This window comes from Gobius niger, assembly GCF_951799975.1.
Source record: "Gobius niger genome assembly, chromosome: 1".
Taxonomy (NCBI): domain Eukaryota; kingdom Metazoa; phylum Chordata; class Actinopteri; order Gobiiformes; family Gobiidae; genus Gobius; species Gobius niger.
Window position 1 is genome coordinate 52,417,683 of NC_136852.1, and position 18,292 is coordinate 52,435,974.

Consider the following 18,292-nt stretch of genomic DNA (forward strand, 5'->3'; position numbering starts at 1 on the left):
GCAAAATATACCGGCGGTCATTAACTTTTCACAGCAAGTACAACCTCAAAAAGTACACTACATAAAGTAAATATCAAGTATGGGTTTAAATGACTTGCATTATCTTGTTTTGAGCGGTTTGATCTCACTTTAATCCTGATCGGATTTGATGACATTTCAGACTGGTTTGAAGGAAATTCTTGCTTGAAATAAGAACTTATAAACTGCCAATGGGATAGGAAACATTTTCTCACCCCATTGGCAAAGAAAATACCGGTAACCTCAAATGAAGACAAAATGTATTGAAACGAGTAGGGATGCACCGATCTGATACTGGTATTGGATGTTGGAGCTGATACGATAAAAAAAAAAAAAAACGATATCGGGTATCGTCTACAAATATCTGATAGCTACTGAACCGATGCCAGTTTTGTCTCTCACCGCTTTAAAGCAGAAGTCACTCATGCCCCTAGAGGCCACAGCAGGTGTCGTAGCATGTTGAGTTTTTTTCTACTCATTAATTGTCTGTTAGAGTAAATACTACGCTGACAGAAAAGACAAAGGGAGAGAGGGATATTGTACATTATGCCACAAATCAACTTCACTCAAACTTAGCTGTGAATACTGCTCAAGTGGCGCAGTGTGTATTGCATAGAAGTTGCAAGGTTGGTTGTATTACCCCCAGAGAGACTACGGATAGGATTTAAGGTAAACAAGTTACTTAGTTCTTCTTTAAAAATACAACTTTCACCATAGACTGTATATATAAATGGACAGCTTCTGCTCACTCCGCCCCGTTTACCATAATGACCACACTCGTGGGGGAATTCATGACGGATTTACAGACTCCCCCTCCCCAGCTCTGACGAAGCATGTTCCTAAAAAGGACATAAGGGCGGGATTTTCACTGTAGACTCCGCCTTTGCGTGACGTGTAGCTCGCGCAGCTCCAATGCTAACAGTTCGACCCTCATTAAGTAAGAGATTTCAAAAATTCTTCTTACGAAAACCAGCCAGGTCCCCTTAATTGTAACTAACCCAGCGTTATCACAGGAGGAACATCTAGCGCTAGATAGTTCCAAAAAAATTGGGACCGGGCTTTAAAGTTGTTTTTAACGTGTCTAAAGTCCAATGCTTTTCAATGGGGGCCCAGCAGCGATATGGAGGTACTTCAGCAATGGCGGAGCAATGGCGGCCTAGGATAGTGTTGAAAATCCAGTTATCCTTGTTAAATGTTTCCCATTAGTTGAATCATAGATGTAATTAATGATTGATCTGTAGCATACAAAAGATAAGAAAATACTTTATTTATCTCACAATGGAGATTAGCTTTTTTACTCACAGCAGCCACTTTTAAGGAAGCCGCTTGGTCAAGTTTAATTCAGCCCAAATTGTTCTACAAAAGTCCAAAATAGATAATAATAATAAAAAATAATTAAAAAATCTAACTTAAATCATGTCTAAAAAGGGTGTCTACACCAGACCACGCCTTTAATGCCGGGTTTGTCATGTAACTTGTTAATTGCACATGTCTCAATTAAACAAATTTATAATGAACACTCGTACAGGGAAAGACGAGGATATAAGTTTGAAGGCAGTGTTCACGAAGGATTCACGGCTGACTTCGTGTCAGTCGTAAACTTCCCAGACTAAGACTTGCCTGAATGTTTCTTGGTTATGTTCCAGCAACTCTCAGATCGTAATAGAATTGATAATGGTATCCTTATTTTAAAAAGGCAGATTTGTCCATAGTAAATGAAATGTTTTGCCATTACAAAGAGCCCCGGCAGAGGAAATGCAAGCTCCAGCAATTCCACTTTTAAACCTGTTTTCCAGCAGCAGAGGAGAAGTCTACTTGGTCAGAGCCCATTTCTCACATATAGTCAGAGTACAGCGAAAGAGTGCTATATACTCCTGTGGCTACACTTCATTGCCAGTGAATTTCTGGCCGTAACTTCTGCCTGAGACAAAACAGAATGAACAACAGTGTGATTCATTGGAAAGCTCCATTTGGGATAAAAATAGGGAATGAGTATCAAGTTGTTGTAGTATTAACCATCCATATTTTTAGGCTTAGGTTAAACACTATCAAATGAAGAGTATTCCAGCAACACAATGAGCACATTAGGCAGAGGACAACCTGGAAAACTACTGTCTCATTTTTCTTATGGAATGATGTAAAGTTTCTCTGATTTTAAGTCTAACATTATGCAATTTGGTCACTTGTTCAGCTTCATAATGCCTTTGAAGCCAAGCAGCATGTTCAGAACATTTTATACAAAACGTCTCAGGCACATGCAGACTCACTAATGACTACCATTAGGTCTATTCTTAGAATAGATCATAATAATTATTAAGCTGTAATAGAACATATTGTTCAATATAACTGTGGGCTGATTATTAAATACAAGGTTGATTTTACCAGGTTAATTCACTCGCCCCCTTTGTATTATAGCTATTAAAGAAAGAGGTAGTTGAGATTTTACTCGACTACCTCCAACTTTCAGAAATCGCAGCCCAAACGTCCCTGCAGCACAGACCCCCAGCACATCCCATGAATTACTTGGATGCAAGCAGTGCTAAATATGTAAATTAGCCAAAACTTTTGCCGGAACACTCTCATTAAACACCATTATATCAGATCAAATCTTTGCCGGATCCTCCTAAATATTTTCCCGGATCCTTTACCCTGAAAAACTTCAAATCAAGCACTGGATGCGAGTTCCCGCTGAAGCTCAGAGTGATTGTTGAGAAGTGAGCTATAGGCAGACCACCCAAGAAAATACAGCACTGATTTACTTCTATTTGTAATTGGCAAAAATGCACTTGATTCAAAGTGATTATATGTTTCTTATATCCATTTGTTCTCCAGTGCGAAGCGAGGTTTTACTGATTATAGTGCTAACATTGATTTAGACAAGGATGCACATGCCTGTAACACGTCTCATTGCACTCGCGTGATGGAAGGGTGCAATCTGTGCTTTTTAGATGGCACAGACGAAGAGCAAGCTGCCACGCTGGCACGTAACACCCAATATCTTCACCATCTCTACTCATCATCATTTCCTCTTCCTTGACATTTTAAAGAAAAGTCTCAAGATATATGATCTGAGTGGGAATAAGAAGTGCAGAGTTCCTCTCTCACAAAACATTATTTTTTAATAAAGCCACAAGGAGGAGCCGGATTGGGGAAGTTGGAAAGTGGGAAAAACAAATTCATGAATGATTAAGGCCAATTCTGACCTATATCCAAACTTACAATCCAGTCTGCGTTGGGAGATAGATTGATGCAAAGTATACACATGTTGAGATGTGCGCAACAACTTCTGTGATAATGAAATGCAACAGAAACATTTCCTATTCATTTTAAGAACAAATTTGATATGAAAAATACTGTGTTGGGCACTTCTTCGCACCAACTGGCCATGTACTTTTTAATCATGGTGCATTGGAGTAAAAAATAGGGTTCTATTTTCTTCGGTCTTTAAAGTTTTGGTCCAGAGCATTAGGCATTGCTTCAGGGACATGCTATTATTCAGAATTTCTCTAGCATTTTAGTTTAAAGCAGTACTAAGTAACTTGTTTACCTTAATAAATCCTTTTCATCGTCCCTCCGGGGGTAATACAAGTGTTGATGAAATGATTGGAGTGTCTTTCAACTCTCCCTGATGTCTCTGGTCAGAAAACCATGCTTGCAACTTTCCCTGCTCGACCCGGAGGCGCAATACACACTAATAGAATCACGAAGAAGAAGCTAACGGGCAAAGCTAACTGTGGGCTAGCGCCACTTTAGCAGTATTCAAAGCCAAGTTTGAGTGAGTCTGTGGTACAATATCCCACTCTCCCTTTGTCTTTTCTGTCGGCGTAGTATTTACTCTCACGGACAATTACTGTGCAAAAAAAAAACGCAACATGCTACGACAGACATGCTACAAAGAGAGTGATTCCAGTCTGCTCCTGATTCATGAAGTCGTTTTCAGTGTTTCTAATTTGCTATGGCTGTCTGTTGCTGTCATCTAATTCAAAACTAGTGTTGAGGGTGATACTGTTTTTGAGTTTCAGGTTTGAAATGAGCAACTATAAATCTCTTATCTGTCCTTGAAGTGATGAAACACGTGGCAGCACTTTCTGCTGCAGTGTGTCTCAGTACCTTTTGTTGCTATGTCTTAACTTTTTTGGAAAACCCCTCAAAACTGGCGTCCATGACAGGAGATCCATGTGAGTGAAACCCATGTATTGTGAGCAGCAGTGAAAATGTTCATGTCTCGTTATATACTGACATTCAGCAATTACTTTTACGCCGTCTCCCAAGTTTAATCAAGCTCTTGCACTGCGTTGCCAACCGTGCTACTTACCAAGTCTAGTCTTTACTGCAGTCACTGGCTTTCCTCTCAGTGAGACTACCCTTCCCAGAGCCCATTTTAATTATCTCAAGGCAGGATCTCCTCACCTTATTAATGCCACAAATTCTGCCAAAGTACAAGAATTGCCTTTGGGGCTGAGACGGCGGGATTTTCATCGTAATATTTTCTGAGCTTCCTGATCGGGTGGGTGGACAGCCGCGACTCGCAGCTGCCGTGGGAGCGCTCGAGTGGATGGCACACGGGCTTTCAAATAGTGTGCCACAGGAAAGCGCCATGGGGAAAAGCTCGGTTCAAAGTCTTTTTTATTTTTTTCAAATTTTGATTCCATAAAAAGTAGTTGCTTGTTTGCTGTACATGTTTGGCCCAATTTAGGCACAAAATCGCGTCCCAAGTCTCTTGTCATGGTTCTATAATTGGTTCACTTCTTGCTTTGTTTTTGGACTTGGACTTTGCTTTAATCAATCCATATCTTGGTCCCGATTTTGTCATTAGCAACATACCAGCTGCTGTTTTCCCCACATACCGTCTCATGCCACAAACAGACCAGGGAAAGCGTGTTCAAAAGTGTTCATCTGCATTCGCACCAGTGTAGTTTGCGGCGTCAATGCCGACCTGCTGAGCTGTGCTGGAGGAAATCTATAGCAACAAATTAACTCCAAGTCTGATGAGTGCATGTGCAGAAGATAACAGGCAGCTATTACAAGCCCCTCTCTCCTAATTGAAAAACACAGCTAATAGCCTAAGTGCCTGCCCGTGTGTGGGGCGGGTTAAATAATAGGGCAGAGGGCTCATTGACTTTGACCTGCGATTCCCAAAATGGGGTGCGGGCTCCACTGGTGGCACATGGTCTTTGGTAGCTCTAAACAGAACTGATTTTAAAGCAGAACTAAGTAATGTTTTTTACCTTAACAAATCATTTTCATATCCCTCTGGGTAAAACAAGTGTTAATGAAATGATTGGAGTGTCATTCAACTCTCTCTGGTGTCTCTGGCCAGAAAACCACACTTGCAGCTTTCCCGGCCTCCGACCCGGCAGCCCCAATACACACTAATGAAAAACATCTCCCTCACCACTCTCAGTTGTCTACAAAATATATGACATGGTATGGGTAATTCCTGACTGTATTCTGTCTACAGCTTTTTTTTGTTTTGTTGATAAACATTTTGTAAAACGTTTACTATTTGGTTTATCACGAAGAAAGCTAACAAGAACAGGCTAACGGGCAAAGCTAACTGTGGGCTAGCGCCACTTTAGCAGTGTTTACAGCCAAATTTAAGCTGAAAAAAATATCTCCATTGTGTAACAGGGTTCTGTGGCACAATGTACAATATCCCTCTCTCCCTATGTCTTTTCTGTCAGCGTAGTATTTACTTTCACGGACAATTAATGAGTTGTGACATGGAAAGCAGCGACAGCCCAATACTCTGAATTGTGCCATGTTCTGAACAGCATTTTCTAACATGTAGAATAGTTTAGCTGTAAGTGAGAACTGGTGGAGTCTAAAGCAAGTTGAGGTTCATTATTTCCTCAGGTTTCACTTGCCGCAAAAGTTCGAGAAGGCTGCGTTGGTCCATGCAAAGCCATATTCATACAGTAGCTCTGGGTTTCAGGCTAAAAGCATACTTCAGATGTGGCACCTCACTCCCTTTCATCCTCCCTGACTCCGTCTCCTCTGTGATCCATTCAATAAAAGTGAAAGGCTTCTTCATCAATCAGACAAGAAGATTGCGCTACATTCGGGGTATTGTGATGCAAATAGCGGCCGACACTATCACTTCACATCACTGCTCCGTGTAACACAGCCTCAAATTCATTCCCTCTTATGTCTCTGATACAATGAAGACTCAGCACAGTGTTATATTGCGCGATAATAATGACATTCAATACTATTCAGGTATAACTTTATTGCCACCAGCGCTGTAATGGTAAGTCATAATGTGATGGGTTTCGAACCACCTAAAAGCACCACATCACGCAACAAACTAGAGTGCTATGCTCTTAGCACAAGCATCAGCAATGACTTCTTGAGCAGGTGGAGGCGCAAGAGTTTGTCAGGAAGAACAAGCCTAGTTCGTGCAGTAGCTTCGAGTGGCTACAATTATGTCAGAACCTATAGATTTTAATTCCGATCATATTTCGATTCCTGTGCATATGCCACGAAGTATCTTTTCTTAAGGAGAAACTAAAGCCATCTGCTGCTTCTGAAAATTCACACTTTCGCAATGATTGGTGAAATCACTCAGAGCATGATGGGACTGACAAATACGTGGAGTGAGAGGCAAAAAACGTCTATATTTGAGGACAAAGCAGCACCAAAAAAAAACATATTATGACAATCCCTTCAGATCATCCCAGGGATCGAATCAAATTCAAATTGTATTGTCATGCTGCCCAGCTCTACAGCCGACAACATAGCAAAGGATTTTTTAAGTGAAAACATGGAAAGCAGCTTAGCCCAATACTCTAGCTGTACACACACAAAAACATCCAAAACACTTGATCACATCTTACATGGACTACGGCAAAGAGTAAACACCGTAAGAGAGGGTCAGATTAGGGCTGTGCAATTAATCGAAATTCGATTACAATTTCAATTACAATTTCGATTATTCCACTAAACGATTACAAAATTAGCATAATCGGAAAAAAAGATTTTTCTTTTTCCTATCACATTTTTTTATTTTTTTATTTATTTTTTTAAATTTTTGCAAAGCAGACTTGCATATTTCATGGCGCTGGGATTATTTCCCCTTCGCATTTCACATGCCATGGCTCATGCTTTTGCCTGACATAAAAACAAACAGTGCTGCTCAGTTTACTTGCGCAGGTGTGAGGGCTGGCCAGCAGGGGGCAGGTGTGAAACCTGAGACCTCTCCTTAATCGAGGCAAACTTGAAATCATTTGTACTTTTATGACTGTTCAGAAAACAGAAAATATTCAGCATCGTTTTTTTTTAATTAATAAATATATAAATTAAATAAAGACTTTTTATAGGGAACAAATAATCGTTTGAATAATCATGATTTCAATTATGACAAAAAATAATCGTGATTATTATTTTTTCAATAATCGAGCAGCCCTAGGTCAGATGTCAAATTTTGGGACTTTTCAATGTTGGAAATTTTCTATGGGAATAAACAGGAATCTATGGGAACATAACATAAACATAACTGAAGGTTGCTTCTTTACAGACAAATATGAGCATAAGAATCCAATATGATAGTTATATCAACCACATCAGAGATGAAAAGGCAGAAAGAAATAATCTTTGCCATGCTAATGCTGCCTTTGAAATTTTCTGGGAAATTTCTTAGCAATTTCCCGCCCCTTTGCAACCCTAGTTAGGGTTATTTACAGCAAGAAGGTCCTGAGTTCGACAACATCAACAATCTAACTTGCACTGGATTACATCCAGGGCACCAAGGCCTATTATTAATCTTTAATTCACACGCTCAGCTGTCGTAAACTTGCTATTGTTGCTACGTTTTATGGTTTGAGGTGGAATTTGTATTAAGTCTGGCCCCAAGTGTCCTTTTTGGGCCAATACAGAAACGACTCTGTAGATACACACTGGTTGTAAAAATGTGAAGGTTCCGATGTTTTCACAGTTTTTATGATTCCATCTGATCCATATAACGTGAGGAACAAAGATACTGGAGATTATTTTATCCAGCCTTCTAGCCATGTCAAACCCAGGCTTCTTCACTCTTCTCCCATTGCCCTCACCTGTCAGTGATCAAATTTTTATTTCATTCTCATATAGTAGTAAATTATTCATACCTTTGTGTAGAACTGTGCAATGGATCAATCTCAATCCAGAACTGACCTTCAAAACTCCTCATTGTCATTGATTCTGATGAACTGCGATTACTGTACTTTAAATGGCAGCGCAGATCTTCACAACAAAGTGCCCCTAGCGACTCTTTACCCTTCACAACAGCAATATCTGGCACAAAACAAACATACAAAAACGTTTGCAGTATCGAGTTGTACCGTGGAGGGGACAAAGCCCAGGACAGTCTCAGCTCTATACCTCCTGATGGGCTATTAGTTATTCCAGCTAACAGGAGCCCCATTAGCTCTGGCATTTAAAGTTCCCCAACCGCATTCTTACACCAAAGCACAAGATTGATACGCCGACCACCTCACCTCCAGTTTTTCTTTCCGTGTGAGAAATGCCCTGCCACACGCGATCTGACAAAGAGCTGATTCACCTGTGCGGCGCATAGAATCTGTATGACACGGCTGAACGCAACAAAACAACTGCAGTGTCGAGATACCATCTATAGGACAAGGACACAGTGGGGCCACAGCATTCTTTGAACACTTTTACCAGCTATCAGTAACAAAACTGCTAATACTAAGTGCTACTTTGCAGTATTAGTAAAGCGTATGGCAATTAGCTTTATGGATGTAATTACACTTTACTGACAATGGTTGTATTGTTGTAAGAAAATGCTGATTTCAGTTCACAGTGCACATTTTAAACATGCCAAGGAGCTTCAATGTTTGAAAGTAGTAAAAGTAATAGTAATTGCTAAACCAATACAAGGATTTCATGCATTTCTGAACATGTTTGTTGAGGTCGAAACTACACGGATGGCAGATTTGATTAATCATGAGATCCCATGGAGACGAAGACACACAGCCTCTCTGCTGAGACCACAATCTCTTCTCTTGGAGAATAGTTACTGCTGATTGCAACCATTCAAATAGTAATTTCACTGTGATTAATCTCACAGCTTGATTATTACTATTTCAATCACCGATGAAGGCAACTTGCCTGTGACACCAAACGGATGTTGCTTAGTGAAGCTATGACACAACACACTGTAACATATCACCTGCTCTGTCTCTTTTTTTTGGGGGTGGAATGACAGACTCAGCACAATGAAACATGTCAAACTCTGGATCCAGGCTTCAGTAGAGGACACAGAGCGAGGGAGAGAGGCGGGGGCAGAGCAGAGAAAGTGGCACTGCTGTAACGCTGGGTACACGGCCTGTTTCTGATTTAAGACATGTAATATAGTGATTTATAGTACGGGTAGAATATAGGAAATGAGTGGTGTGGCAGTGCCAGATAAAACTCGCCTTACAGAGCCGAACCGACAAAGAGTGGGAGAAAGATGTCGCCGCTGCACAAAATGTCTCCTCGAGGTACAGCAGCGAAAAGTCCTGTAACACAACCGTCCCCACTGAACGTGTCCTGTTCATCGCACTCAACCACACGGACAAATGAGCGAGACACTGGAATGAGCAGATCTATTCTATTCCACTGCAACTAAACAAGGGATAAAACTTAAGCATCCATTGTTTGCTGATTTATTTTTGCATTGTTCTGGGGGGAAATGTCTAATTATGATTTTTCAGACAATGATTGCAAGCTAGTGTGTACATGTGCAACCCAGTGCTTATCTTTTTGCATTGAGATTTGTGATTTAGGTTTTCAAATCAAGCACAGTCCTCAGTGCATATTGGAAACAACTTTCAGAGGAAACATCAACACTTGAGAGAAGACTAAACTAACATGATCGTAAAGGTCACACTACAGGGTTAGCAGGTTTTTCTAAATGATGTATAGTTTGGATGGTTTTCTAAATGTCATTATAATACCGAAATGACGGCAACCTTTGCGATTTGCTAATTGCGACCATTAAAACTGTGCATCTCATTTGATTGCAATCAATTGTACAGCTTTATTATTGCTGCTTACTGTGTGTTTCCTCTCATATTGTACAAGCCTGCGGTAAAGGAAGGCGGATTTGTTGTTTTTTCGAGGATGGAAAAAGGAAATACACAACCGTAAAAGTCTAATTAAGCACGAGTGGATGGATGCGCCTCCGTGGCCCGTGTCTCAAAGCAGTCCTGTTTTGCGGTGACTCGCTGACGTCCTGTTGCCCTGAGCTTGATTCATTCATTCATTTTCTACAGCTTATCCTTATTCAGGGTCAGGCGGCTGGCACCTGTCCCAGCTGACTGAGTGTGTGAGGGGAGCGCGGAGGTGGGGGGCACCGGGACAATGGGCAATTAATCGAGAGGGCTGACACTGTGGGCACAGCCGAGCTCAAGGCTAAAGCTGTGCTGCTCCGACCAGAGGAGGGCGGAGTACAAAGCCGAACTCTAGTAAACAAAGTGGTTACTACATAATGTGCTGACTGTAGGAAGAGTAAGGATAAGTTACTTACTTTAAAGAAAAAACACACAAACAACCTCATACGGCCACAATGACTACAACTACTTTGCTGCTACTTACCACTATAGTACAGTAACCAACTTCACCCCCAAGGTCACCACACTTTAAAGGTGCACCATGCGACTTTCTAATATTTGTACATATTTGACCTTTTAGTGACTCAATGGCATGGCTGCAGCTTGGCACCTTTGCTTTCCCTCACAGTGAACTTTATGACACTCAAGGATCAACTGTTTTTCGGGGTTCATACCAGTAACTTGCCAGAAACCCCAAAACAATTGATTCTGGAGCATCAATTGTTCCACTGTGAGGGAAAGCAAAGGTGCTGTTCTGCACCCATAAAGCCACTGAGTCACTAGAAGGTCAAATACGCACGCATATCAAGGTTTTTTTTTTCACATAAAAAGTTACATAGTGCATCTTTAACAAAATGCCTGAAATACAAGTACTTAAATCTTATGCTCATTGAACAGAGAAGTCATTGCTTCCTACACTGATGCATAGTCTGTTCATTTACCAAACTAATCCGTGAGGTAAACCCAAATCAAAAAAATCTTTAAAACAATTATCCTCCCTGTTTTAAATTGCCTTCCAAAATCATTACTAATCAAGTCACAGGCAGCTTGCACCACTCACTTTCTCGCTAACAGAGAAGGAGCTATCGCATCTTGGCTAACATATCCCAACATGAGACAGCTCAGGCAGCAGCTGGGTTCACCACAGGGACATGAAGTTGTTTTGCATGACTTCAGTATTTAAGACAACACTTCACACATCCACAGAATATAATCACATGAATCGGTCTGATGGCTTTGGCCGGCGTTTAGCTCTGTTCCCTTTGACGTGGGTTAATTTAGGTCAGCGCACGGAGTAAGTTCATGTTGATGGCATTTAAACTCACACCGAGAGCATAATTTGCTGTCGCCAAGTGTTCGCCGCAGCAGTGATTTGTTGTTTCTTGTTAAGTGCTTCGAGATGACTTCAGTTAGAAAACGGACACTTTTTATACAGAAATGATTGGAATAAAACAGCAGACGTGTTTGAGTCAGTGGACCGTAGGCCGACATGATTCTGTCATCACACAAACAGCATTAACAGGGTAGAGTTCTTGATTAGTCTTGGTTTCACTTCATGAGGCGGTTTACACTCATTTTAACCTGGTTTCAATCTTAACAGTGTGGTTTAGTTTCTATACCAGACTTGGTGGCAACATATGTATTAGACATTGTTTTGATTTCTACCTATGTGACCTTTATTTAACCTCGTAAGCCCCGCCTTAACTGAGCATATTTACTCCAGTTCAGTCATACAAAAATCAAGCTTCCTTTACAGCCTCTAGGCCAGTGTAATGCCTCATTTGAAAGCTAAGATTTTTCCTTGCATTGTCGTCTTTAATGCTTTTTTTTTTTTTTTTTTGCATTTTTATGAATCTTTTGTTGCTTTTTTAAACATGTTTTTTGTTGTGTTTTTGTAACTTTTGTGCAGCATTTTTATTGTTTTTTTTAGCACTTTTTTGTCACATTTTGCCGCCTTTTTTGTTTTGCAACTTTTTTCAACTTTTCATGTTCCATTTTCATCCTCATTTACGCCGGTTGCGGTTTTGACACTTTTTTCAAGAAGCGTCAAACTGGAGAAAATGTGCTCGGTTAAGGCGGGGGGTTAAGGGGTTAACTAGAAAATTCCCACTGAGATTTCGGAATCCCTTCTTCAGGGGAGTCCTGGCCACAGAGGGGACCCTGTTGTTCATAGAAACCTAATAGAAACCTACACAGACACGAGGAGATCGCGCACCCCACCCGTCTCCATATCGAGCAAGGACCCTCTTGTTGTGAGACAAGAGAACTACCCCCTGTGCCTCCCAAACTAAATAGACAAAGACACTACAGTAGATTAGTATGGTTTCCTACGATGGTTTCCTTGTTTCTGCTCTGGTGTTATAGCAGTGTTATAGCAGCTCAGTGGGAGGGCAGTAGCTGATTCCATCAAGTGCACACAGCCATTGTGGAGCAAAACACTTAACCCACCTTTCCCCCTGTGTCTGCGCACACTGGTGTATGTATGCTGTGTGTGAAGGGATCCTTTAGATAAAGTGCTTTTAGTGCACAGCGGAGGTGGACAGGCACCATTAATATGTGACCATAAGTCCTGGTTTAGCTCAGGTTTAGCCCCAGTGACGTAACATCTATAGTCCGAGCTAGGCGGATTTTAGTTACTTTCTTATTTTGTCTATATTTAGAAAGCTTTTAGTCTTCAAACTTGTGCTGAATATAAATGTTTTTTTCTTTGTGTGCATGGACCAAACAGACCAGGCAAACATCCCCAAACAAATGGACGAATCAAAAGGGGTCGTGAACTTTTGTGCTTTGAGGTTTTCCATGCGCACAAGGATGCGTCTCATATTCTGGATTTAATTTTCTCTGTTAAGCAAATCTCATTCTGGCCAATACAACTTTCCCCCCCAAATATCAGAACAGCATAATGCAGCCTGAAAGCGATCCCTGCAGTAGCGCTGCATTGCCAAACTGGGATGAGTGCATAATTTATCTTTTATTTGGCCGAGGGCTTTTATTGTGCTGCTTTCCGCCTGCTGTGACTGCATGAAGTCAATTCGAGCTAACTAGCGAGTAAAATCTTAAACACACTTTCCCCTGGAGGTGGGAAACCGGATGAATAAATACAAAGTTAGTTAAGATGACTGTCAATATTTACATATGCACAACTACACAGAATATACGGTAATTCTCACAAGGCACAAGACAAACGCACAAGAGTGGGCCACCTGCACAGCGACTGGATCTCATATATCATTTTCAGGACAGATGGTCATTTGAGAGCAATTTACCAACTGGCTAATAAAATGCAGCGCTGTTTCATGCCAGAAAGGAAAGGTAAAATCTTATAGTTGTTTGAAAGCCACTTAATTTTGTGGGTAGAAAAGCTGTTGCCGCACTCCAAGCTGATGGTGTGTGTATCTTAGCTGTAAAGTATGATTCACAACAGCAGCTGGGTAATCATATGGAATAGACGAGGCATACTGCAAATATAGTCACTGTGCATGGAAGCTCCTCAACAGCGGTTCTCAAACTTTCAAAAAAAGGGCCGAACCTAGACCAAAACCAGGACGACACAAGAACTACTATACCAGAGATTGAAGCCACAGTGAAATGTTCCAGTTTATGTGTTGCTGCGTCACAACTTGACTGTCTAAACTGTAAACAAACAGGGCTACCAAACCAAACAGGCTCCTGCTCAGCTGCTATGCTATACTATATTGTGTGTTATGAAAGCTTTTGGAAGAGGGTCTACTGTACTATAAGCAGCAACATCTCTTTGAAAACGAGATGTCCTGGTGAGTCAGAATTGCGGAGAGAAGACAACTCACAGTAAAGACCCATAATGTATTTTATTCTATTCATGTGGAGAAATGTTAAACAGTAGGGCAGCGACAAACATGCGCAATAGGTCAATCCTCCACCCAGGTGATTCTGACCATCAGCCTGGCTCCACATCTGGAGATGGGTCCCCAGGCGCTGCACTGCGCTCGCCCCTCCCTGCTCCTTACGGGTTGCCCCGGCAGCATCAAAGGATGGGTCAAATGCAAAGGACAAATTTCCCTACGGGGACGAAAATGTACACCTAACTTTACCCTTTAATTTAGTCTAATCGAGGGTAATCTGAAGAATTAACAGGACGTAAACCACATTGAAAATGAATATAAATTAACAGCAATATATCCAGGATGATAGTTGACCAGAGAAAGACTACTAGTAATGTTGGACGTTAAAATGAGTCTAAACTCTAAATCTGGGCTAAACTAGGACAAAAACAGGGAAAATCCAGGGCTACCCCAGCCTTGTAATGAAACAAGATCATTTTCGGCCTATATCCAGGCTAAGTGACCAACTAGAGCAGCCAAATCAAGCTAAAATAAACAGTATCAGTCTGATGTGTATTCATGGTTTACTGCTGGTAAAAATATAGAAGGGACCAAATCACAGTTTGAGAACCACTGCTTTGTACACACAAACACAGACAGAGGAGAAAAGAAAGTCAATATCTTTTTCCCTCTACCACAGATTGTTAGAAAATTTACCTCTCATGCCGCGCAGTGGAAATGGATTTTGGAGTAGGGGGGCAACGGTCATACCTCGCATTCCCTGGAGCCTGAGATGGTGTACGTGTACGGTCCTGTCCCGTTAACCAATACGTCCATAGTCTCTGAGTGGGACGGCTTGTAGTCCACATAGTACTCTTGCAGCTGGGAGCTGAGGGAGCGCTCTGTCTCCCTCGCCTTTTTCTGCCGCTTGTTAACGGCCGCTGAGCGCTGCTGGAGTTGTTTGATACTACTGGGATAACGCTTCCAAGAGACGTAGATAACAAGGAGAATTATGGCCACCGATAGCAGCAGGGCCACGCTACCTGCGATGATCTTGTGGAAGGACACGAATTCGCTGTCTGGTAATGGGATAGTTGGGGAGGCCACAGAGGGGATAGGGGCCGCGGTGGTGGGGGTAGGGAAGGTGGCTGTCCTGTTGGAGATAGGCGTCTTATCCACGGCGGGCTGAGTGGGAAGAGGGACAAATTGAGGTTTAAATGTAGTCGTGAGCCGGGTTGTAGTTGTGGATGGGACAGGGCTAGGAGTGGGTCTGCAAATGTTGTAAGTCTCCACAATGTCGTTTACTTTCTCGCCTTGAGATTCCTTCGGGCTGGCGCAGATCAAAGTGGTCTCCTTGTTCCCCTTAAACGCCTTTAACCAAGCTGCAAGAGGGCAAATGTTAGGGTTACAATACCAAAGATTACCGGCGAGACTTATCGTGGTGAGGGAGATCCAAGCGTCCACGGCTTGCTGTGAAATGTTAGTGAGCTTGTTCGAATCCAGGTTGAGGGTTTGGAGATTGGGGAGGCATTGGAAAGTGCTCGGGTCCAGCTCTTCCAGTTCGTTCCCTGAGAGGTCCAGCTTTTGCAGCGAGGTCCACATCCACGGCGGGCCCTGGGTCAGCAGTCTTATCCGATTCCACTGAAGATACAGCGCCCGCAAGTTGGTCAGCCTCGGGAAATGTGCCAAATTTATCTTGGAGAACTGATTGTGCTCTAAGTGCAGCTCAACTAACTTCAGGAGTCCGGCGAAAGCGTTCCTCGTCAAGCTGCGTAGTCTGTTGTAGCCAATGTCGAGAAATTCCAAATTGCGACAGTCAAGGAATACTTTCATAGGGACAGTCTTTAAGGAATTGGACCTCAAGTGCAAACTCAGAAGTTTCCTTAAGCCCACAAATTGACTGGGCTGAAGAACTTGGAGCTTGTTATACGAAAGGTCAAGGTTGCGCAAATTGGGGACATCATGGAAAGTGTTGTTTTTCAGAACCGTGATCTTATTGGAGCTCAGGATGAGTTCTTTGAGTCTCCGGATGCCGTGGAACGCCTGTCCGTCCACAGTGGTGATATAGTTGTGGTCGAGATAGAGCCACACCAGTTGGCCCAGGCCCGCGAACTGGTGCGACCTGAGGTTCATGAGGCTGTTGTAGCGCAGGGACAGCCCTTGAGTGGTGACCGACACGTTCCTGGGCACGTCCCGAAAGGCGCTGGACTCGCAGTAGATGATTTTCCCGTCGCATCTGCAGCTCAGGGGGCAGGGGCGCTCCCGGGGGCCACTGGGGGCAGCAAACAGCCAAGCAGGCAAAGCCAAGACGCACACAAGCCATCTGAACAGCACTGGCATCACTATACAAACACACACACAGAGAGAGAGAAAACTAATTTAGAGAATAGACGTGAACTCAGCATTCATAGAAACAAGTGGAATAGAGTATGCAATGAAGCAGGAAATCAAATAGCCTATCATAATCAGAGCGTCTCCATAGCTGTGAGGCGCCATCTGTATGCTGCCCGTGACAAATAAACACTTGCATGTTATCACAAAGTCGTGTTCTTGAGACATGGCAGCGACTAGCCTAAGTGATAACCGGGAGCATCATGCTGTCAGAGCTGAAGGGCCTGCAGTCATCACTCATTATCCGCAGGGGGCAAATACAAAAGATCCGCTTTTTTTAAATTAATTTTTTTAAGTAAATCTAATCAAGAAACCATTCCCGCTACAAAGCAGTCACCCCAAACTCGCACTTACCCATATTGCCAGAGTGTCGTCTCCCCCTCCGCTGCTTCACGGCTGGCTGTTGCATGCGTCCCGGCTCCACATGTTAGATGCACTGGCCGTTTCGTCCAAATAGTTGGACATGGACCCCAGAAGGATGAGTGTGCGCGCAGTAAAGAGAGACTCCTTTAGCGCGTGGCTGCAGCTCGAGTCCCCCGCTTTGCCCACACAGACGCACACCTGTCGGAGATGTAAGTAGCTCCACAAGGTGTGCATTCAACCTTTATGCCTTTAGTTTCCTCGGGCGCTGCTCAACAACGGCTCGCTGCATATTTTAGCCTGTCACTCTGTCACCGGTGAAGCACAGGCGCTTTTTCTCTTCAAGAACAGATTGTAAAAAAACAGTGGAAACATTTAAGTCCACGAGATGCCAATTGTTGAATCTGCGCAGACTGAGAGGGGGGAAATTAATTCAAGTGGAGAAATAGTCCACAAACTGTGGTCCCGAGTTGAAGTTGCTTGAGTCCAAGTCTGGATAAGAGCAGAGAGGGGCTGAGGGAAAAGGCGCAGTCTTCGGTGGATTACGCCGGTTGACCGCGGCATCAAGAATAAATCAGTTGTATAGCAACAGGAACGACGCTGCCCAGTGTGGGATTATGGCGAGAGCGCTGGCGCTCGTTTACAAAGCAGGGATGCCCTCTGTTGGACGCTATGGTGCACTGCAACTTGAGCCCACGCGAGCTTCACGAGCAGGGAGCGTGTCCGCCAAGAAAGGACAAGGTCGGGAGACGCGTTGAACCTGTTAATCTAATTCGATAGGCTATTATTTATTTTTAAAAAAGAAAGAAAAGAAAAAAAACACTGAAGAAACTAAATCTGAGTTTGAGTGACAAATAGACAAATAGAAGTGTGCACACATGATACCAAAAATATCCAGTTATGTTTAACTTCATAGGCTTCATTTGCACCAAATATTTTTTTTTAGGAAATCTCTTTCATGTCAGTAGCTTATAAAAGTGGTGCAGGCTCGTGTTAGTTAGTGAGCTTAAATATTCATTTTAATTTAATTGATTAATCAGATCATTACAGCCTGCCCCATTGCAGCATAGTCTCGCTCTACTTGCCAAGTCTTTCTTTTTTTATGTCTTACCATTGACCTACTTCCTGGTCATGGTTACAGAGGACTTTGTTTGATGATTTGGTCTATATCTAGTTTTCAGTTTTCTTAGTCCTGTGTTAGCCCATAGTTTTCTGTGACCTTTAAAGTACACGAGGAGGGGGGACACGACGAGTAGTACTGAGTCATGGGTTACTTCAAAAGTTCCACATGTACTTGAGCAAATGTAACTGAGCAGTGCCGAATGTGAATCATGTATTGTCAAAGGAGCACTGGACCGTGTTAGATGCTTTCTTCTTGTTTTTGTCACTCTGCAGACATCACTGTGCATCTGGTGCAGTCACAGAAGATGTTTATAAATGAGAAAAGGATAGAGCAAATCACCGATTACACAAGAAAACTGTAATGCATCAGGAGAAACTCATGACTGGCTATGATTCCTAAAGCAAGACACCAAATGGATTGGGCTGCATGTGACTGCTTTTATGTTATTTACTGTTGGAAGTCGTTTTAATTAACTCTATAAAACAGTGGGGTTTTAAAACACAGGG

General features: G+C 42.5%; 1 protein-coding gene across 2 annotated transcripts in view; it reads right to left on the reverse strand.

Annotated features, from left to right (window-relative positions):
• Window positions 1-17,281, reverse strand: part of LOC306963053 (leucine-rich repeat transmembrane neuronal protein 4) — an 82,124-nt gene extending 64,843 nt beyond the window's left edge. The window contains exons 1-2 of one of the 2 annotated variants that reach the window (XM_079556492.1): window positions 16,658-17,281; window positions 14,684-16,254 (exon numbers count right to left, since the gene is read on the reverse strand). In XM_079556492.1, the coding sequence (XP_079412618.1) occupies window positions 14,684-16,254; window positions 16,658-16,712 (1,626 nt within the window). In that variant the 5' untranslated portion in view covers window positions 16,713-17,281. Of the gene's footprint in view, window positions 1-14,629; window positions 16,255-16,657 lie in introns of both variants that reach the window. The other variant, XM_079556493.1, reaches the window with a different exon arrangement.
• Between the last annotated feature and the right edge of the window lie 1,011 nt (window positions 17,282-18,292).